Source organism: Echiichthys vipera (genome assembly GCF_963691815.1).
Source record: "Echiichthys vipera genome assembly, chromosome: 8".
In the NCBI taxonomy this organism is placed as follows: Eukaryota; Metazoa; Chordata; class Actinopteri; order Perciformes; family Trachinidae; genus Echiichthys; species Echiichthys vipera.
The window spans coordinates 14,182,760-14,205,731 of record NC_139833.1 but is presented as its reverse complement, the minus strand read 5'-3'; the positions used below and the strand labels follow the sequence as shown (position 1 = coordinate 14,205,731).

The following is a 22,972-nucleotide window of genomic DNA, read 5'->3' as shown; positions in this document are numbered from 1 at the left end:
TCAAAAATGTATGTTGTCAAGTTATTTAAAGTGTACTCCACTGATTTTACACATCAAGTTTAAAGTCTAAAGACTAAAAAAACTAAACCTCCCCGGGCCATTTGTTTTGGAAGAAAGTCTGCGCTACAAACAGGGCCTGTCTGTCTGGTGAGACCCTACCAGACTTCCTTTCTGAGGGTCTCACCAGACAGACAGGGTCTCACAAAATACACTACTGTTTTGCATTATGGGAAATGTGGGATCTTGTTTTTTCTTGACCTATAGGACTACTTGACAAGATATATAATGTTCTGCTGTTTTGACTACAACTATACTTTTTTTTAATTTGTAAATCTAACTATTTACTTCACCAAACTTACCACAAACACACAGAATTGCTAGAGTTACCCCTTTAAGAAAGAATGTGTGTGAAAGAATTTGAAAAAAAATGAAATCAATCATTTATTCAGACGCAGGATCTGTGGTCCAAGTGTGTGTCCATGTCCATGTAAAGGCATTGAGCCCAAGTAAACATCTGATTGCTAAATGGCAGTTTTATTAATTTGATCAGGGGTCTTCAACGTTTTTTAGGCCAAGCAACCCTCAGCTTAAAGAGCGACGAAGCAGGGACCCCCTACTATAAATACTTTCCCAACATCTGAGGTGGCCTAAAGCCTATACACACAGCTTTTTATGGTGCATACAATACTAAGATATAACACAGTAATCATTATTAACATATTCATATATTTATACGTCAAGGTTAATGTTAAACATACATTTGGAAGATGCATTGAATCCTTCAGCTCAATTGTATCTGTGCATGGCTACCTAAGTGCCTATGAGCCAGTAAGCCTATCATCGAGGTTGTGTAAATTTATTTATTCATTTTTTATTACCCCCTGGGGGTCCCGGGCCCCCTGTTGAAGATCTTTGAGATAAATAATTAAAAAAAAAACAATTTTCAATTACACAAAGGCATTCACATTTGTTAAAAGGGAATTCCCAAATTTGAAATAAAACATATTGAATTTATATATTTTTTATTTACTAAATATTTACTGATGTGTCTATTTCATAAGACATATTTATTATTATTTCCACATTATATATAAGTAATCATCATCATCATCATCATCATCATAGTTAACTTTTTACGATTTTCACTTGGGCAAAATCGTAAAGGCTACAATTAGTCAAATAATAACTTGATAATTAGTTGGGCTGGGCTTTATGGCCCGTCAATGAGTGACGAGTTAATTGCTCAACAGCCAGCCTGAACTAAGAAAAAGAAAAATGTATAGAAGAATCATGTTCACACATGCCTTTAACATGCCTTTAACATGCCTTTCCCACACAACAGCACAGCCGCCTGGATGGATCTGAACGGATCACATGAGTCACGTTGAAAAAACTTCCTTCCCTCCCTCGTTTCCTCTCTCCGCCTCATCCCCCCTCGGCTGAAACTTCTCAACAACCATAAAAAGTGTTTGCGGTATTTCGCTCCCACAGACGGACAGCGCGGCAGCCTCTGTTGGACCAATTACCGGGCCCGTCTGTGCGCTGCCCCGCGGTGCGTGTTTCCCTGGGCGGCCTCTGCTCGCTGTGCCAGGAGTCGGGACTATCGGCAGCGGGACAAACAGTTCAGGACAGACGCTTCAGAGTGTGCAATGGGGTCGTCTTGGGATCCAGTCTGCTTCACAGCATGTGTCTTGGTTTTGCTGTGTTCAGCATCCAGTGGTTGGTATCCTGTTAATTCCCCTATTCTGTTTGTTGTTGTTGTTGTTGTTGTTGTTGTTGTTGTTGAAATGGTTTTGTTTGCTTCTTGGCTGACTCCATTTTTGTTCGTGTGAGCTGCTGTATTTGCGTTTATTTCGCCCGTAGACCTGCTGACGTTAATCTTGTTGCAAACAGGGGGGACTTTCATATAGGTTATACATGTCTGTTGTGGTGTCTCCTGTGGTAGAATGTAACTACTTACCTAACTTTCAGGTACTCATTCTTAACTTCAATGCTTCTATCTATGGTACTTCTGCTTCACTACATTTATTTAGTAAAATAAGTAATACTTTATTTTACTATATCTACTTTGCAGATTAAGATTTTGCACATGAGGTAATAGAGTATGATGCACTGTGATTCAATATTTTAGATATAACGCAATTAGCACCACACCAACTGGGAACAAAATTAAAACAAGTAATATTATATTGTGTAATATTCAATGAGTTCTTACATACGTCACATCGCGTGGGAATTTTTTTGAAAACACTTCTGATCTTTACAACATTTTAAAACATGTTTTAGATTCAAGACTTTTATTTCTAATGTAGTATTTTTACGCTGTGGTACTGAAATACCTCCTCCACTGCTGCCTGATCTAATTAGTGCATAAAGAGTTGCATAACTTTGTCAACTGCTTTCTTGCTCTTTGTGTGTACATTTTTCCAGATGAGCGCAACATGGAGCAGCGTGATGTCACCTTTGACATTGACAAAATCATGCAAGGTGCGTGTGTTCACATGTTAGTGCAGTATCTCTGCAAGCACCAATTAGGATCTCTGATGTTCACAGTCTGGCATTTGGCCAGCGCTCTCTACTTCAAGAGTCTAGTTTAAGGGTTAGGAGACGTTCTAGTTCTTTTTTAATTTTACGTGTGAAGTTCAGTTTGCTTGTCACGAAGAGAACCATTTAACCTTTGATGTCTTCTGTGGCTCTGGAGTGAATCTCTACAGATCCTCTTTAAGTTTAGTTTGAGGTTAGGATAAGATTTTAGGTTATACATGACTATAGTTGACGTACAGTAGGTCATGTTCAAGTATAGAACATATCAAACACAAATATTTCTGTCTCTCTGTCAATATTCTTTTTTGTGAATAGTTGTTTTAAAAATCCATGTGTCTTTCAGAGATGCAACAACCAGATCCCTTCATGTTGCAGAAAGAGGCGGACTTGACAGATCTTTTCGATCCCAAGGGTACTTTTCGTCTTTTGTTATGACCTTGTTTTGACATGACAACTACATAGCTGCATGTCCACTTGAAATTTTTTTCACTTTGGCTGCTCAGATTTGTCTGCATGCTTGCTTTATTCTGGCCACTAATGAATCATCCATCCATAAGTGTTGTAGCATTATCTTTTGTTTCTGTTTTTTTTTCTGTTTTTATAGAGTTCCCCGTAGAGCAAGTAATGGAATCTCCACCAGAACAGTTTGATACCATGAGTGAGAGAGGTACGCTGCTATCTATCTATCTGTCTATCTATCTATCTATCTATCTATCCATCTATCCATCTATCCATCTATCCATCTATCCATCCATCTAGCCATCTATCTATCTATCAATCTATCTATCTATCTATCTATCTATCTATCTATCTATCTATCTATCTATCTATCTATCTATCTATCTATCTATCTATCTATCTATCTATCTATCTATCTATCTATCTATCTATCTATCTATCTATCATGTATATATAATAATAACAATACAGCCTTTATCCTGTCAGGTGGTTCCAGGCCAAGAGTTTTGACACCTAGAGGACGTTCGTATTTATTTTCCTCTTTCTTTAACTTCATCTGTAATACCTACTGCTGTAAAAGTGTGAATCAAATAACAGTATGATTCCTGTCTTTTCCTCTAAGGTCGACCAAGTTTTGGGCCCCGTTCCATTGGTGGTCCTCCCATGATGGACTATCCCGTTCAGTTCCCACTCGGCCAACCAAACTCTGATAATCTCCAAGCCATCTGTCTCCACGGAGATCTTCGTCCCCGCTACCCAGACTCCTACTTTCCTGACTCTGGTTTTGGCCAGCTGAAGCGAAGGGCCAGAGCTGTCAATAAAGCAGAGTCCTGGTTTAGTGAATGCTGCAAAGGGAACCAGACGTGGGAGAGGGAAGTGACGCTGTGTTGCGCCACACAGGCGGCAAGTTTGCACAATGGCTGATTCAGCTATTTCTTTCCTCTGTATAAGTATAAAATAATAATGTGACACCCTGTGTCTGCTTGCTCTTATCCTGCTGCTCTTGCTCTATTCCGCTTTGTTGATTATGTTTGGCTTCATCTTCTCATTAGTTTCCATTACTTTCTCAAGAAGCTTGATGAAAAACATAATGAGATGCACTGTTGGGATAAAATTTGGTCCCAAATCATTATGATTGAAACCAAGATATTGGTTATCAAGTTATTAACTCACATGGAGGCTCTCATAGATGTCGTATTCATCACCAACTTTTGTAACTTTAAACTGAAATCATTTTATTTCCTGAAGTAAAGGAGCAGGCTTAGTATCATAAAGTCAAACCAAACATCCTTTTTGTGCATGTTTTTGTAAAATCCCAAACATGAAAAGGGCATGAAACATTCCCCACATTGCTGAGATGATGGCTCCTGCATTTTTTTAAACAAAGTTGAAGGCCCTGGGCGCTTCCCGTGGATCAGCACATTATATGCAACCCAGCCTGACATAACAGACAGGCCTTGGCATGAGAAGCAGTGGATCTGTCTGAAGACAAGCAGCAAACCTGTCTCAAATTCTTCAGGGAATAAAGCAGAATCTTAATCTCATCACCCTCCACTTACCATGGTTGTTTTTCAGTTTCGGTTAAGTGTGTCTTACAGTAAGACACTCTTCATAATTTCTTTTGTGGGTGTGCCATTCACTCAACATACAACCTCAGCATGCGTTCATGTCAGTATTAAAGGATTTAATGCATACAGTGCACTGACTGTCTGTGTTATTGTTCTGTGCCATCTACAGTGGAAGCTGTCAGTCAAATCCTTCTGTCAGGAGGACTCATCAGTGAAGGATCGCCAGTATGGCTGCTGTAGTAAGGTAGGAATCGACAGGCTAAACTGCTTCCACAGCGACGCTCCAAACCCGAACTACAAGGCAACATTGGAGCTGCCGGTGCCACCGCTTCCCTCTACCGCCAACTTCAGCTTTGACCCCAGCTCTTGCGAGAGGTATGCATGGTAACTGATAAATAAAAATGTTGATATTATCAACCAAGTCTTAGTTAAGTAGCATCACAGTTACTCTATGCTATTGAAAATCAATGAAATTCAAGAGTAATGAAATGGGTTAGGTCCACCCAGCAGTTGCCTAATGGGACTAAACATCTATGCTCTTATGCAGGATGAATCAGAAATCAGTTTCAACTTTTAATATTTTGAAAAGCTGCCAATGCCTTGAATAATATGTTATGCAATATTCTATATTTTTCTCATGGTCAATAGACCCCATGAAAAGACAATTATGTGGAAACATTTTTGCACTGTGACATGTACCTTCATTTCAATAAACACTGACACTAGTTTATTTTGAGTCAGTCCAGCATACATTGTCCTGGTGCTGAAAAAACACACGACAACACCAAATGTCTATTCATTTTAATGCGCTGCTGAAAATAGTCCCTCTAAGTTCACTTTTTTACTTTTCTTTGAATTACGACAAAATATGTTTTTATGTTTATACATATTATATTATACAATATATGTATATATAAAAATTTAAGGATTTACATCTCCAGTTCGAACTGGGACTGACAGAGACAGGGTAGGGAAATCAGAAAATATTCTGGTTCTTCAATGAGACAATAAAATATAATCCAGGATGTCCAGTTTGATCCATAAGTTCTAAGGCTCACATAAAACAAATATAGAGTAACACCAACCTTAACCTTTAAGACAAAAGAAAGAAGGTGATTTTGAAGAGAAATCATAGAGATCATCCCATTGCAAAATACAGTTCCTTCATTTTAGCATCCTAGAGGGTGAAGAAGGTCACGTCGGGCTCTGACCTTTTGCCTCATACTTTACAGGAAAGTTATGACTCCGTACAGTGTCAAAGGAAACAGAAGAAAGAATGAGAAGAAACCTTCTGCATCCCTGAAAGTTGACATCAGCTTTCCTCCTGGAAAACCCACCGCTGACACCATTGAATCCCTGTGTCGAGACCAGAAGCTGCGCCCCCGCTATAAAATCAACTGCATGCAAGGTCCAGGCCATGAAAGGCTGGCTCGGCAGGCAAAGACCATTAATCGTATTGAAAAGGGATTCAAACAGTGCTGCAAAAAGAAGAAGGGTGTGCTCAACTGTGCCGATCTGAAGGTAAAGCAAAAAAAAACAAACAACAACAACCTACACACATAAATATTTTACTAAACCCAGTCGTGTTTTTTCCTTCCCATTTACCTCTCGTATTTTAGTGGCGCCAGGAGATTGACAAATATTGCGAGGGTGAGAATGGTAAAGAGGAGGGTTTCCACTGTTGTTCAGGTGTCACAGCAAATGATCGACACAACTGTTTCCAAACCATTTCCCCTGATCCACATTATAATGTGACCTCCGTCACTGAAGAGCTCTCACTTTACAAAATATGTGACACTTACAAGATCATCAAGAAGAAGTAAGACTGTCCTTCCTACATTTGGCCTTTGATATGTTTTTCTGTCCGTCTTCATCGTTCTCTTTCTCTCTCATGTTTTTTGTTGTTAGCATTGGTACAAATTTTCTTGTCTTTCTGTTTTCATTTTGATACATTTCCTGTATGCACAATGTGAAGCTAGACATAGTAACAATGTCGCTTTGCTTCAGGTTCCCTGTTGGTTTTCCTCTCAAGAGCTTTGTGAACGAATGCTGCCCCCTGTCTGAACAAGACAAGACTGTTTGTTTTCAGCAAAAGGTGAGTAAAAAACGGGAAGTGAGTCTGTACTAAATCTAGCAGGACAAATCAGAAATTAGGAGCTATTAACCCCAAAATTCTGATTTCCTAAGGCTATTTCTCATGTGTTTGTCATCTTGTTCTCTCCATAAAATCAGCTTGAGATAGTGCCAGAGATATGTTCAATAAAGAAGGCTCCTTCTCCACCTGTCCGTCGCTGTTGCCAGATGTCTTCACCAGAGTCCCAACAGTGTTTCTCCAAAATTATGATGAATGCCATCTCCAAAGCAACCACCGCCTTAGGCCAAAAGAAGAAGAAAAGGTGCCCTCACTCCTAAACATTCATGACCTTTTGCTGCTGACACGAGTGGCACCGGGCCATTTAGGGAAGCAGCAAGCTAGCAGCAGAGGTGATCACTCAACGGGAACTTTTAGAGGTCTGTAAGAAAATATGGACCAAAGTCAGATCACATGAAAAGCTTAGTTATCACAAGAATAAAGAAACAAATATTGTTATTTCTTAGTTTGTAAAACTGTTTTCTGTGTCACTGCACCACTATTTTTTTTATAGGCTGCTCTTTACATATTTGATCATGAATGCATTTTATTGATTCATTTGGGGCTGCAAGATCAGTTTTACTCTTTATGGGTTTTTTTGGTTAAGATTATATCTACAACAGTTATAATAAAAGCGATTAACGTACCTTTCTTGTGGTTTACTGTCTTCTTACATGTGTGCCTGGAACAATTAGTTGAATGAGATGACGTTTAATAAAACCTCAAGATGACAAGGACTGTTTGGCAACAAAATGTAAATTTAAAAAATATGTGGTGGAGGGCAACTTTTAGAAAGATATTGAAAGATGTCGTAGTTAATCCCTTGGACAAATTTTCACATGTTGTAAAACAAGCCATGATTTAGCTTATGTATTCTTTTTAATTGTCATTCATAGTATTATTCATTCACGTTTAAATTTTGTGTTCTTCTTAATGTTGCTACACAGGATTATTTAATCAGATTTCTAGGAAGCGTTTTAATGTCTGCCTTGGGACACTATATTAAAAAATGAACCTTCTTGCCAAACCTGCTGATGGGCATTATACAACCCTTATAAACCTAATTCAATGATTTGGTTAGCTGATATTTTACTCTGTCATTAACAACAGCTACATAACAGATTCAGTCCAACATGGACATGGTCATGCAAAGACTAAAATAAAAAGATGCAAGCTATGCATAACATGCAACACAACACAACACATGTGTTTGAGCATAAAACAGGCATAACAGGAAAAACACATTGGAAATCACAATCCAACTCGGTAAGATCAATAATAATATGACTAAAACATATCACAGTGTAAATAATAACAATTAAATTAAGTTTGATATTTATTTGATGTTATTCTATACTTTTATATGGTGGACTAAACATGACTTAGGTCTCAATAAATACATGCATAAATAAATGTATTAATAAATATAGGAATAAATGAATACATGAATAAGTGCTGAAATAAATGAATGAATAATATTATATTATTATATATTATAGTTACTGTTAGGCTTTGCTTGCATCTCTGGAAGTGTGTCTGTCTGTCTCTCTCTGTCCATCTGTGTGTCTTTTCTCTCTTTCTCTCTCCTTTTCTTCCTCCACAACCGGTCAGGACAGATGGCCGTCCTCCACAGAGCTGGGTCTGTCTGACGTTCCTGCCTGTTATGGGAAGGTTTTCGTTGCCACTGTACTCAACAGAGGAATTGTTGGGTCTATGTAAATCATAAATAAGTCATTGAGTGTGGTCTTTACCTACTCTGTAAAGTGTCCTGAGATAACTTTTGTTATGATTTGACACTATAAATAAAATTGAATTGAATTGAATTGAAATTGAATAAATAAATACACAAATAAATGGGACATCCTACCTCATTAACATATGGACACAGAAATAAATATAGGTGAACACAAGTGTAGAAATACATTTAAAGCCTTTATTTATTCATTTATGTATTCATGTATTTATACATTTATTTATTCATTTACTCACAAATCTATTTCTAATTGTATTTATACCTTTCTTATGCATTTATTCATACATTTGTTTCTGTATTTATGTATCCATCTATTTATACATTATTTATTATTGTATTTATTTATTTATACATATATCTATTCATTTACTCATGCATTTATTTATTATTTTATTCATTTATTTATACCTTTATGTATGCATTTATTTATTCATTTATTTCTCTTTTTATTTATTATTTTATTTATTTATACATTTATCTATTCATTTACTCATGAATTTAGTATTATTTTATTTACTTATACCTCTTTTATACATTTATGTATTCATTTATTCCTGTATTTATTTAGTTATTATTTTATTTATTCATACATATATCTATTTATTTTCTCATGCATTTAGTTATTATTTTATTTATTTATTTATACACTTTATTAGTTTACTCATACATTTATTCATTTATTTATTTATTTGTACCTTTATTTATGCATTTATTTATTCATTTATTTCTGTATTAATTAATTAATTAATTTATACAATTTATTTATACATTTATCTATTAATTTACTCATGCATGTATTTATTAGTTTATGTATTAATTTATTTTTGTATACATTTATTCATGCATTTATTTATTCATTTTTTATTATTTTATTTATTTATTTATACATGAATCTATAAATTTACTCATGCATTTATTTATTTATTTGTACCTTTATTTATGCATTTATTTATTCATTTATTTCTGTATTAATTAATTAATTAATTAATTAATTCCTCAATTTATTTATACATTAATCTATTAATTTACTCATGCATTTATTTATTTATTTGTACCTTTATTCATGAATGTATTTATTTATTTATTTCTGTATTAATTAATTAATTAATAATTAATTAGGGATCAATTAATTAATTAATTCCTCAATGTATTTATACATTTATCTATTCATTTACTCATCCATGTATTTATTCGTTTATGTATTAATTTATTTATGTACACATTTATTTATGCATTTATTTATTCATTTTTCATTATTTTATTTATTTATTTATACATGAATCTATTAATTTACTCATGCATTTATTTATTATTTATATCCACATTATTTTTTTCATTTATGTCTGTATTTTTTTTATTATATTTATTTATACCTTTATTTATGCATTTATTTATTTATTTCTGTATTTATTTGTGCATTTATTTATTTATTTATTTCTGTATTTATTTGTACCTTTATTTATGCATTTATTTATTCATTTATTTCTGTATTTATTTGTGCATTTATTTATTTATGTATTTATTTGTGCATTTATTTATTGCTGGAACTTGACGCAACTTAAAACTGAAGCGGTTCCAGTTCCGTCCACTGGGGGCGCTGTGGCGCTGCTGCGACACGAGCATCAGAAGAACCAAGAACCGTCTGTGCCGAGAACCCAACTGTCGGCGGTGTCGGGGATGAGAACAGTCAAACCGTAATGGCGACTGCTGGAACAGCAGACTCGGGATCAACAGCCCCGACAGGTATCTTGGTTGATACATCTTCCTCCTTTTGTTGTCTTAAAACGAACATATAAACAGAACTGTGTAACATTTTGTAGCGATGATAACGGTATGACGCGGGGAGGCTGGGGCTTTTCTCTCGTCCCCCGGTTAGCCAGCTAGCTTAGTTAGCATGGAGGCTTTCAACCTAACAAATGAACCAAGCAGTGGCTAATTTGATGCTAATTACGCGAGGCTTTAGTTAGCAAGCCGCTTGTATTTATATCGAATTATTTATTGGGATTAATGACATGTAAAGAAATAATTCCCGGGGACCACGTTGGCTCAAATGGGTGTGTTTTGTTTATCAAGCCTGCAATTTTGTTAACAATACGGTTTTTGTGTGCTAGTGAGTTAGAATATGTGGTTTTAATAACTGACCATTGGATAGTGTATGTATGGGACAAGCTAGGCTGCTGTTTCAAACGGGTCGGTCCATCTAATGGGAAATTACCGTTATCCGCTAGCCCTCCTCGCCTGTTACACCCCTCCTTTTCCTCCCTTTCTGTTCAGTTTTTTTTAGTAAAGCTAGCATGCAAATCCATTTTCATCAGTTAGGGTTACTTTTCCAAAGTTTAACAGACGAGGTGAAGTAATTATCAAAACAAACACTGAAATGATTGATTTCCTACATTTTTTAATGACACAGTCTTGTCATCCATAATCAATGAATGAACGGGCTTAATCAGAATCAACTTTGTTGCCAAGTATGTAAACAGATTACATACCAGTAATTTTGACCTGGTGGTTTTGGTTTTAGCGGTCGCAGAAAAATATATAAATATACACTTAGAAAACACAGTAAGATATAAAACGTATTAATATGAAATGTGCAGATGCCTTAATGTAACACACCATGATCAGGATTTACACAAAGCAGGGTGTGTACGGAGTGACCTTAATATAACGTGTAACTCATTAGTTCATTAAGTTAATTCTGCTATCCGTGTTTAGCTGATGAAATGTTTTGTGTAAGAGCTTTACTTTCCCCAGGATGAACAGTTAATATCCATTAGTCCCTACAAAGCAACCTGTAACATTAATATCTACCCCTTGCACTCTGCACCATTGCACTGTTGTCATTATGTTAACAATTTCATAGTCCTGTGGTTCTTTTTTATACATATATTTAAATCTGTACTAGTAGTCCAATGTCTGTTTACTTTTGTTCATTTTGTTATCCTTGTTTTTAGCTGTATGTCTACCTCTGTGTCTTTCATGTGTGTACTTGGACATTAAAGCCAATTCTCATCCTGGCTTATTCAGATCTGTGTCTGAAGAATCGCTCATGACGAACCAGTCTTTCAAACAGATGGGTGGTGGGCAGTTAAAGTGCTCTCAGAGGTGTCTTATTTTCTAGACAGAACAGATGATGGAGTGGTTGCATCTTGGTAATCCATTTAGTTGTGTGTCACCCATTAGCTTCCCTGTGTATAGAGGAGCTGCTTGTCCCTTTGGTAACAGCCCAGTCTGAATCAGTGAATAAAAATAGTGGCTTCAAAAGCTGTGGCTCCCACATGGCTGAGAGCCTGAGAGTGTACAAATACAAGATACAGCTTTCAGTGAAACACACACACCGTTTGAGTGACAGTAACATAATGCGGTATCCGTATACTAGCCCTTATTGGCCTTGTTTACTCATTGGGACAAGAACCAGTATGTTTATGGAGTCTTCATAGGCAGAAAATGATGTTAGGAGAGTGTGCATGTCCCATATTATTGCCTTGTGTATGCTGCAGGCTAACAAGGCTGGCAGGGAGTTGTTTAGTATACAGAGAGGAACAGATGGTTAGCCTATTGTCGTAAGGGCTGTCACTGACGAGCTAAAGTCATTCTTAAGTAATTGGGTTGGGTTGGGTAATTCCTACCCTGAATCTTCTGCACAGTGTGTCATTATCTAGTTCAACATTGACTGTTGAAAGAAATTGCCACGTGGTGAAATAGGACTGCGGTTGATTTTTATTCTCATTGTCGATTCATTTCCTAATATTTCCTTGATTAATCAATGAACAATTTTCTATAAGATAGCAGGAGAAACAGGGTACCCAGGCATTGCCTTGTTTTATCTGACCATCAGTCCAAAACCCAGAGGTATCGTTTACTATCATATATGATGAAAGTATGCAGCAAATTATCCAATTTAGGAAGCTTGTACCAGAAAATGTTAATTATTTGTCTGTTATATAATAGTAGATGATTAATTTTCTAATTTAATTGATTGAATAATCATTCTAGTTTTAAATGAAACCTATTTTCTCACATCCACACAGTCAGTAAATATGTTGAGTGTTGCTTATTTACCAGCTGAAGCCGTTTAGGCTGACCATGTCCTACTCCACAGATATTAGGACTCAGTTCTGGAGGAGAGCATTTCAGCGAGGTACACGCATGGGTGTGCATGAGTGTTTCTGTGTGCGTGAGCAGAAACTGCATGAGTAGTGATGATATAGTACGCTGTTGAGGGAATGTGGGCAGAATGATGCATATTGTTTCCCAGAGGATTGCCCTGTGTCCCTGTTAACTGAGAGCAGATGCATTGCATTCAGTGAGTCTGCCTTATTACTAACACTCCCACCTTCCTTGGGTTAAAGTGTCCTCTTACTAAGCATCTTCTGGATTGAATCTGCTTGATATAATTCCATTTTTTACACACAGGATGGCTTCTACAGTTGTATAATCTTCCCAAGATCCCTTTGTATACTATATTAACCTGTGGCACTGCAGCATTGAAGTACCTGTTGCCATTGGTTACAAGCTAGCGGTGCTTGCAGAGTGGGCGAGATTGTAGATCTAAACAGCAAGTTTATGTAAGGCCATAGGAAATGATGTTTAGTATTTCTTTTATTTCAACTGTGTGCCTTTCTCACAAAACTACCGTGTGCTGTGGTTGTTATCATGCTTACCCAGAAGGAAAGATCCATGTGTCTGGGTTATGCATTACAATTTCACTTCTTATCTGTGGTTATCAAGCAAATGCATTTTACACACACCCAGAGGTCCACTGTGCTTGGTGCCGACCTGAGCTTTCATCCTGTGTTACTGTTTACCTTACCTACAAAATACTGCTCCTGAGCTGATCGGTCCAGTTTGCTCAATTACTTTATTTAACAGACATTATGTAGTTATACTGTTAGCATATTGGAGATAATGAAAATGATAAATGCAAAGTAAAAGTAAGCTGTTACAGAAAGATATTTGTAGTCTTTTTTTGCTAAAGGAGGTTGTGAATGTAGACACACGTCATCAGGGATGAATCTAGAGCAGCCAGCGCAGGGGAGAAGTAGTTCCAGTTCACATAGAGCTGTTGTATCGAGGACAGCAGTTAGTTACTGTGGCCACATTTAGGTCTTAGCTCATCATTGGCCTCATAGTCATCAGCCAGTGCTGGAAATAGCCCTGCTAATTAACCAGCAGAGGGTTTCTTAAACAGTCATTAATACATTTTTCCATGTTAAAAGCTGCCAGCTCATATCCTTTAAAGATTATTTCAGCCATCAAATTAATGCTGCATAGGTTGACATTTACATGGGTTTCATTAAGTTATGTCTGATCAAAGGAGCTAGTGGCCCCTTAAGGCTTTATGTTATCAAGAGTTAGTGTCTTTCTCAAAATGGAAATCCCAATTTAACTTGTTTTTCTGTCTTTAGGGACCAGTGGCATCCGGAAAATGGCCCCTGCAGAGGTAAGGACGTCAGAAGTCTCCTAACTAAATTGTGAAAATACTTCTGCATTAGTCATTAGAGACATTAGTCCCTGACAGTTTATTAACTTTGTGTGGAAGTGCCTAAAAAATCATGTGGTCAAATGATTCTTGTATTGTGTGAGAGTGTATGTATATTGTCAAGGATAACAAAAAAAGAATATTTAAAGAAGGGATTGGGATTACTTTTTAAATAATATTGACCAAAAAAAGACAGAGGAGACAGTTATCACTCCCTTCTTCCTCCACACAATTTGATCCTCGCTGAGATTTCAGCAACTTGTCAGGAGAAGGTTGTCATGTGAAGATGTTTATCAAATGTGGCCTGAAGCTTAGGTACAGCGAGCTCTTTGTCTTCTGTGTTCAGAAGCACAAACAAACTCACCAGATCGCATTTCAATTTGTTTCTCCCTGTCCCTCTCCTTTTAGATGCCTGGCTCTTCAGGCACAACTCAGAGTATGAAGAAGACCATCGGACACCGGGGGGTTGAGACCACCACAGGAGAGACCACCTATAAAAAGGTTAGAACAGGGTGGGGGTCAGTGACACCAGTGTTTTTTGACACCGAGCAGCAAAAGTGGAAAAGGAGTTTGTTTTCTATATTCTTAAATTAGTCTGGAAATATCTCTGACCAGACATCCCAACAATAGAGAGTGAAGCAAGAAGGCACAAGGGAAAAATATTGTTTGTTCCACTGCTTACTATGGTTTTCTCTCTGACCCCTCTAGACCACGTCATCTGCCCTAAAAGGTGCCATCCAGTTGGGAATCACCCACACAGTTGGCAGCTTAAGCCAAAAGGCGGAGAGAGACGTTCTCATGCAGGACTTTGTGGTGGTCGAAAGCATCTTCTTCCCCAGGTTGATAACAGAAGTTGTAGTTAAATCAACATTGTGAGTTAGTGGTTTGTGAGTTCATGTAGTTTGATGGCCTTTGGCCCCTTTCTCATGTGTTTTCAGTGAAGGCAGTAACCTGACTCCTGCTCACCACTACAGTGACTTTCGCTTTAAGACGTACGCTCCTATTGCCTTTCGTTACTTCAGAGAACTCTTTGGCATTCGGCCAGATGACTACCTGGTTAGTATTTACAACACACACACACACACACACACGCGCCATGTTTACAAGAACTGCTGTCATTATGGCTTCAGTCACTGTTCCTAACTTTCCTAGGTGTACAACTTCAAGGCTAAAAGCTTAAGTGTTTTTTTTTGTCTGCAATCATTTTGGTGACGTTTATTTACTGCATTTGAATTTCTTTCCCCTCTGGACACTTTTTCTGCTGGTTGTTTTTCAGCACTTTGAAATTTTTCACAGTCTATTGACTCTATTGACTACAGTATTGACTAGAAATCACTTCATGTCTCTGTAATAAAATTACTTTGAAAAAGTCACTCGATGCAAACCACTGGTTCTTCTAAATTACAGCTCTGTATATGCCAACATGTTTGGTCTGCTTCTGTTGGATAATAATGCCGTCTCCTCCTCTCCCTAAAGTATTCTCTGTGTAACGAGCCGCTGATCGAGCTGTCTAACCCCGGGGCCAGCGGATCCCTCTTCTATGTCTCCAGTGATGACGAGTTCATCATCAAAACTGTTCAACACAAAGAGGCTGAGTTCCTTCAGAAACTCCTGCCTGGATACTTCATGGTGAGCCTTAAAAATAAATAAAACAGAGAGCGGGAGTGTGTGTTCAATATGAGTGATTATTATTATTGCAGTAATTATAATTGTCATGAGAAGTAGGAGGCTTAAGCGAGTGGGAGCTCTTATCATTAATTTCTAATTTAAAGTGTTTCATATATCTGTTTCCCATATTCCTCCTCCAGAACATAAACCAAAACAAGCGCACCCTGCTACCCAAGTTCTACGGGCTGTATTGCGTTCAGGCAGGGGGCAAGAATATCCGTATTGTTGTGATGAACAATCTCCTGCCTCGGATCATCCCCATGCATCTCAAATACGACCTGAAGGGCTCCACCTATAAGAGACGAGCTTCCCCTAAGGAGAGAGAAAAGGCTGTTCCCATTCATAAAGATCTGGACTTTATCCAGGACTTGCCTGATGGTCTCCTGCTGGAAGCGGACAACTACAATGCCCTGTGCAAGACTATTCAGAGGGACTGCTTGGTGAGTCACATAAATACTTGTTTTTCATTTGACTTGAGTCATTTATTTCAAGCCTCACAGCCCATATGGGATTACAGGACACATTTGTGTGCATTGTTAAATATGCGTCAGTGTATTAAAATCCTAAATAAGACCAGCCTTCACTGGTTTCCAGCATCAATGCAAATGTTCTATTATCTCTAAGTCGAACACAGTGCAGATGAAATGAGAGAATATTTGTACAGCTTTCTTTTTTATTTAGGTTTCCACCTCAAAAAATCTAAGCTTTGCTGGTGGCGCTAATGTTATAATAACGCAAATCGTTGGAATGTTTCTTCCTCTCCACAGTGGCTCATTGTAGCTGCAAGTCTCCAGCAGAGTTTGATGTTATTGTTTTGCAATGCACAGCTGTCAGAAAAACATGCCGGCACTTATAAAAGGAATTGATAAGCTCGGAGGCATACGATTCCAGATCCGATTACAACTTGTTACTGGTTCTCCACTGGAATCAGTTCTCAATTTATTTAAATCAGCAAAATATCTCTCTCTAAACTAATGCTGGAAGGTTTAATGTTTTGTTTTTTTTTTGTTAGTTTTTTTACCAATGACATGGTGGATATGTTTTATTCTGTGGGGTACTAACAATTGTAATGAACTTTTCTGAGTTATTCTGCAGACAGCTGACAAACTAAGCCGCAGGTGCCATTAAAAAACAAAATGCAAGTTCTGTTCTGAGACTTTACTGCCATGAGATATTTCTGTTACAGAAATAAATTTGAATCATTACCAAGTGACTGTAGCCACACTCAAGATCGTAGACATCATCTCATTAAAGCAACTGGTGTTTATGTTTTGTAGGCACATTTGGCTGCTGTTAAACTGAGGGTTTTTTTGTTTTTTTCAAGGACATCTGTAAATTTTAGTTACTCCCAAAGCGATTAGTCGGCATTGTTGGACCGTGTTGTTTGTCGCTTAGTGTTGAGCTCTACCGCTGCTGTTTACACCAACAGTCTAATGTTGCTGATATGACTCAAGCTTGCATGACACTGCAAACTAATACTTTGTTTACTTTGAGGGATGATGCCTTTCCAAATGAAGGAAGAGGCTGGTGCCATTTATCATTGCAGTTAACTCCGAATGTTAATATCTTGTGTATAATATTGATTTATTGGACTTGGGGAAAGCCAAACAAAGTATATAACAGAGGCTGTATATAATTTATTCATTAATATATCTCTTTCCATTAAAGACTAATCTGTCTTTGTGGTTGCTTTGCGATCAGTGCTACTTTGCTTCACCACAGTCCACTTAAATTTACATTACTGTGGTATTTGACTTCTCAACACTCATTTATTATCTTCTCTGGTATCTCAATCATCATGACCACTCTTTGTCCAGTGTGTCTACCACTGTGCAAGCTAATCCTTGCTGAATGATTTGCTGTTTGCGTGGCTTGTATGTATTGCGCCCTTATTTGATATAGGACTAACAGTTTTGTTGTCATGCTGAATTATTTGTTTCCTAATATAAGTAAAGTAGTAAGTAATCAAAACATGTGAATATTTATAGTGTAACGGTCTTACTTTCAAAGCTCTCTTTCACGTCCACTTCTCTTTTACTGCCCACCATCAAATCAAGCAAAATAACGAATAACTGTCTATGAATCTGTACGTGTGAATGTTAAGACACAAGACCTTTTGGTGTTCATGTCAACTCAATTTCAATGTTCATGTAGCTCTTGCAGAGTTTCAAGATCATGGATTACAGTCTATTGATGGGCATCCACAACATGGACCAGGCCTGCCGAGATCGCGAGCGTAGCGGGGGAAACTCAGGTGACAGTGGTGGGTCGGAGGGAGCTGTGACCCCAGATCAACGGCGGCCACAGGCACAGAAAAGTCTCTACTGTACAGCCATGGAGTCCATTCAGGGCGAGGCTCGAGGGAAGGGAGCATTGGATTCAGAAGACCAGTGAGTCTTATTACTGACTCTGAATCAGCGTTTGTAGTTTAATCTGTGACTGGGTACATGACAATTCAATTATTTGTCTGGCCTTGTCCTTCCAGCATGGGCGGTATTCCATCTCGTAATACTAAAGGAGATAGGTTGCTGATCTACATCGGCATCATTGACATTCTTCAGTCCTACAGGTTTGTTAAGAACAGCCAAATCCGTTCCTCATGTTAACATTAATTCTTAAATCATGAGCAGGCTTCACACCTACATTGCCCATTTATAACCTTCTTGTAAATAGTTTTATTATGTCTTATTATTTAGGTTTATTAAGAAGTTGGAGCACTCTTGGAAGGCCTTGGTCCATGATGGGGTAAGAGCCTACACACTAAATGTTGTATAAAGGTAAACAAATTATTGTTAAGCTGTGAAACTGAGCAGAATGGAACAGAGTACCGTCTTTGATTCGAGCTGAAAACTATGTGGCGACTATTTTATTTAATTATTATTGACACATTTTTCCTTTTAGAGGAATTACCTTCGATAAATTAGAATTTTGAACAAAAGTACTGCTGTTTGTAGTTTTGATGGCATATAGACTTGAGTATCTAATGGCTCTGTTTCTGTTTTACTAAATTAGGACACAGTTTCAGTTCATAGGCCTGGCTTCTATGCAGATCGTTTCCAGCAATTCATGTGCAACACAGTGTTCAAGAAAATCCCACGTAAGTATTCATGTGTGTGTGTTTCTAAATGTAAAGTTAATAGCCTGGCCTATTGACAGCATAGAAATCCCAGAGGTGAAAAGTCTTGGTGCCCGTATTGATCTTTTCCACTTTTATGCCCTGCATCACCTTTAGTAAAACCATCACCATCTAAGAAGAGTCGTAGTGGAGGTCAAGGAGGTCTGAGGAGGGCCCCCACCCTGGGAGCTCCCACCCCCCTCTCCCACGCAACAGGGCAGTCATCTGTTGACTCCAGACTAGTGTACCACAGTCACTTTAGAAGCACAGAATCAGAGGCAGAGAGTGGTAAGAACTGAGACATCACAAGAAAAACGATAAGGACATTAATGTGATCTACTTATATATGTGCTCAGCATGGAGATGCTGGTGTTGAAATGTGTTTTCTATTAATACTTTGTTCTCAGGCGTGCAGTCGGGCAGACCGGATCTTGTTCCAAGAACCCCTCCTCTGGGGGAGAACCCTGCTGACTGTGAGGCCAATCTGTCCACCTCATCACTAGGTAGCACAGGAGTTGCCTCCACCTCTCCTCCCCTACGGTAAAGCATGACCAAGATAATAATGCATGACCTTTTTTATTCCACCTCACTTTGCATTTCACATTTTATATTCATTTTCTGTGCTCTGACTTGTCTCCGTAGATCTGTCGGGGTGGAAGTTCACAAATCAGCAAACACAGACCTTGACCATTACAGGTACAGAAGGCAGTGATAGGTCATAAAATCACAGCCTCATCAGGCAGAGAAATGTTTGTATTTGTTTCTTGTTTGTGTTAGTCGTTTTGTATTAATTACCTTTTCTCTGTTCCAGTTTGGGGGCAGAAGGGTCCATTGATAATTCAGGCAACCTGTCTGGAAACGAAGATGTTATTTCACTCTCAGACATAATCCCTGAAACCAACATCTGCTTTGTAAGTCTGAATGATGAAATTATACATCCGTAATTGAAGATTATTCATAAATCTATTGTTGAAGCGGCCAGTATTAGAGGTAACCTTCCTTGATATTAACATTAGTTTCATCTTCACAGTAAAAAAAAAAAAAAACAGACCTCCTGAAGACGAGGAGTTTCTGGACGAGGCGAGGTGGCCGGACATAAGGATAAAGAGAGTGAAAGTTATCCATCCACCACGGACCCTCCGTTGCACCTCCGTTCTTTTCTCACCTACACAGTATAAACAAGGGATCGCTGGATGAAGCAGCGAGGTGCAGTGGAGGTTGTGACAATGAAGAAAGCAGCGGTGTGAAGATCAAGAAGAAGACAGCGTGTGCTAGGCGTTGGCTTTCCCGGCCGTTGACTTCCCAAAGCCCAATTGTCTTTGATATACACCCAGGGAAAAAACGCTTATGATCCTGAATTGGCAGCTCTTTAGTTGCTCTGGCAGCATTACATTGATTAAACAAAGATTTTCCGTCACAGTCGCAACATGAAGGATGCTTCGATGACATAATAAACAAAATAATTAGTTGTATATTGTTAAAAGTCAATGCCCCAGTCACCGGTGGATGGTGAACACAGTCAGATTATCCATGAAGAATCGGTCGTTGTGTCCACTTTTTCGCAGCATGAAGCGATTGTGAGATGGCACAGACAGACAGACAGCATTTCAGGAGGCACCTCACAAACCCTTCAGAGCACATGAAGGGCGAAGCCTGTTTCCGTGATTCACACTCAAGTGTTGCTGTTACCGCACATCCATTTCCCCCTCGGCACTCCTCGTGAGCAGGGGTGCCTCGGAGCCATCAACAATCCACGTTCAAATCAAGACGTGCTGCTCTGCAATCATGTATGTATTTCTTTTTACTGATTGTGGATGTACAGTATTTGTTTGAAACAGCGGAGGGATGGGTTGAACCAGATCTATATGGTAATTTTTGTTTCCAGTTGGTAATAAGTTATTCTGCTGGAAGCCACGGTGGTGCTGTAAAGGTCCAACGAGATCTTGCCACTGCTGAATGTACATTACAATGTTTTTCTTATATAGAATGTGTCTTATTAACATAGCAAACCACATTTGTACAACCCTGAAAAATCTCCCCCTCTGATGTGACCACATGTGCTATAAATGAATACAGAGAGGAGAGCTGTCGACAGCATTGCTGGCTAGTTAAATGATGACATGGTATTAAGCTAGTAGATTAGTAATAATTTCCAGCTGCTGTCATTCATCTGTCATGTCTGTGCCTTTGCATTGTCCCTTCCCTAACATGTGTGATATATAACTGACATTTTTTAAAGGTTAGTGGTGTAGTCACACAGAGAAACCTGCCTTATCACTACAGCCGCAATCATTAAACTGCCATTTGTATGTCTGGACCAACAATCAGGGCTTAGAAGAATTTCCGATTTCAATGCAAACACTAGTACAATCCCTTTTTGGTTATGTGTATGTCAAGCGCTCAGTCACTGTGGCTCATCAGCTCAGCTAATCATTTTAGCTCTCACGACATCAGACAGTGAGGATGTCTGTCTCTTTATTATTCATTTCTGCTGGTTACAGAAATGACCCCTGCCCACATTCACTCCTGGACCAATATTAAAGCTACAATTTGTATTTTTTTTATTAATGTAGTCTTACTCCGCTTTTACTCGGCTGTTCATGACAATTATGCTTTATTTTCACTGTTTTTTCATGTGTGTGTTGTTGTTTAGGGCACTAAACAAGCTACAGAGTGAGTTTTAACCTCCATGAAATATTTCTGATACAGAAGTTTGAATCACTACCAAGTGACTGTAGCTACACTCAAGATCTTAGACATCATCTCATTAAAGCAATTGCTGTTTATGTTTTGTAGGCACATTTGGTCTATGCAGCAGAGAGGGAGAAGGGGGAAGTGTGAGTTGTGAATATAGAAGGAAGGATGTTCATCAATGCACAGTTGAGGATTTAGGACTGAGTCTTTTGTCGTATAAGCCAGTCACGGCACCAAAGAGAGGAGTGGGGAGTTCCTGCAAATGTTCAGGGTTCAGTACATTAAACATGAAAATAAAATAAGACACTCCTCGATACCTGCACGGACTGATCTGTTGTACTAGGTAATAACACTGGGTTGACCTGTGTTTTTAAAGGAACTCTTGTTAAACTGGATGTTTGTTTTGCTAAATAATTTCACGCTTCACAAGCTGTATCTGACAAACATTCATTGTTTGAGACATTTCAAGATTTACCTCCACATTCCTGTAAAAGTCAAGTTCAATTTACTACAATTGTGGTAGCTCTTTTAGAACCCATTCTTTATCCCTTTGAGTAGTTTGGGATGATGTTCTTGAAATTAATTGTTTCTGATGCTGAAATGTAAAATATGGATTCTTTCAAATTGATCAGTTTAAAGTCATGCTTTGTTGCTTGAGTCAAACAGCCACCAAAGGAAACACTCCAGGTTAATTCTCATTAGAAAAACTCTGATAAGACATTGTGGCAAGTGTATTTTTATGTTTGTTGTAATTTTTGTTTTAATGGGTGGTACTGTGCTGGATGTAGACCAGTTCTGTCGGAGTTACGTACCACACCATGGCACAAATGAAACAACATTATGGTGCTTAAAGGGCGGAGCACTCAGTGTAGACACTACAGTATATTTGAAGTAATGCAATATGAACCACAATCTGCCACCGTTCAGCTCTAAGAAGTATATTTATTAATATGATTGATTGGTGCAGGCTGAAATGACATAAGTAGTATTGTGTACCTTTTTAGATGATTGTATGTATACTGACAGAAGGATGTCTGGAACTTTATAGTGTGTATTGCCTAATGAAGGGGGACTGTTTGACAATTTCACTTTTTATATTTCATGTTTAGACTGTGATATGATGGATATATTCGCTCCATGAAGATTCTGGGTTGTCAATCTCCCATGCTTTTTCTACATGAATGTTTCTCGTGGCTTACAAGCCAACGTTGCTGGTTGTCCTACAATGCTTCAATTACTATATTTTTACTCTGTATAAAATGTGTATATGTACATAGGAGTCACAGAAATGCCTTTTCATGCAATATGTGCTGCCTGTCCCTCCTGCCATGTTTCTGTTATGTGGTGGTGATGTTTTCATGTCTGATTTTAAAGGATTAAACATATTTTCTAAATCTTTGTTTCAGTCCCTCTTTGTTAATGTGTAATATCCAACTGTTACTAGGTTTTTGTGAATAATAGTGTGTCTAAAAACAAAAAAATACCACCTTTTGAAGTGTCAAGGAGATTTTAATTATATCTAGAAAACATATCATGTGATTAATTCACTCTTTTACAT

The 22,972-nt window shown here is 38.0% G+C and overlaps 2 protein-coding genes across 2 annotated transcripts; both read left to right on the top strand.

Annotated features, from left to right (window-relative positions):
* The first annotated feature begins 1,463 nt into the window (after positions 1-1,463).
* On the top strand, positions 1,464-7,353 carry ecm1b (extracellular matrix protein 1b). Its single transcript, XM_083918089.1, has 11 exons — positions 1,464-1,719; positions 2,431-2,487; positions 2,888-2,956; positions 3,149-3,211; positions 3,490-3,525; positions 3,626-3,906; positions 4,741-4,946; positions 5,804-6,092; positions 6,191-6,390; positions 6,579-6,666; positions 6,804-7,353. Exons 1-11 carry the CDS (start codon positions 1,650-1,652, stop codon positions 6,981-6,983), a joined length of 1,539 nt encoding a protein of 512 aa, XP_083774215.1. The 5' UTR covers positions 1,464-1,649; the 3' UTR covers positions 6,984-7,353.
* A 2,783-nt stretch (positions 7,354-10,136) lies between these two features.
* On the top strand, positions 10,137-22,729 carry pip5k1ab (phosphatidylinositol-4-phosphate 5-kinase, type I, alpha, b). The gene is made up of 17 exons (XM_083918215.1): positions 10,137-10,198; positions 12,558-12,596; positions 13,864-13,898; positions 14,346-14,438; positions 14,646-14,776; positions 14,876-14,993; positions 15,414-15,566; positions 15,746-16,045; positions 17,760-17,995; positions 18,091-18,174; positions 18,302-18,350; positions 18,618-18,702; positions 18,838-19,008; positions 19,128-19,260; positions 19,363-19,416; positions 19,532-19,631; positions 19,751-22,729. Exons 1-17 carry the CDS (start codon positions 10,153-10,155, stop codon positions 19,751-19,753), a joined length of 1,830 nt encoding a protein of 609 aa, XP_083774341.1. The 5' UTR covers positions 10,137-10,152; the 3' UTR covers positions 19,754-22,729.
* The last annotated feature ends 243 nt before the right edge of the window (positions 22,730-22,972 follow it).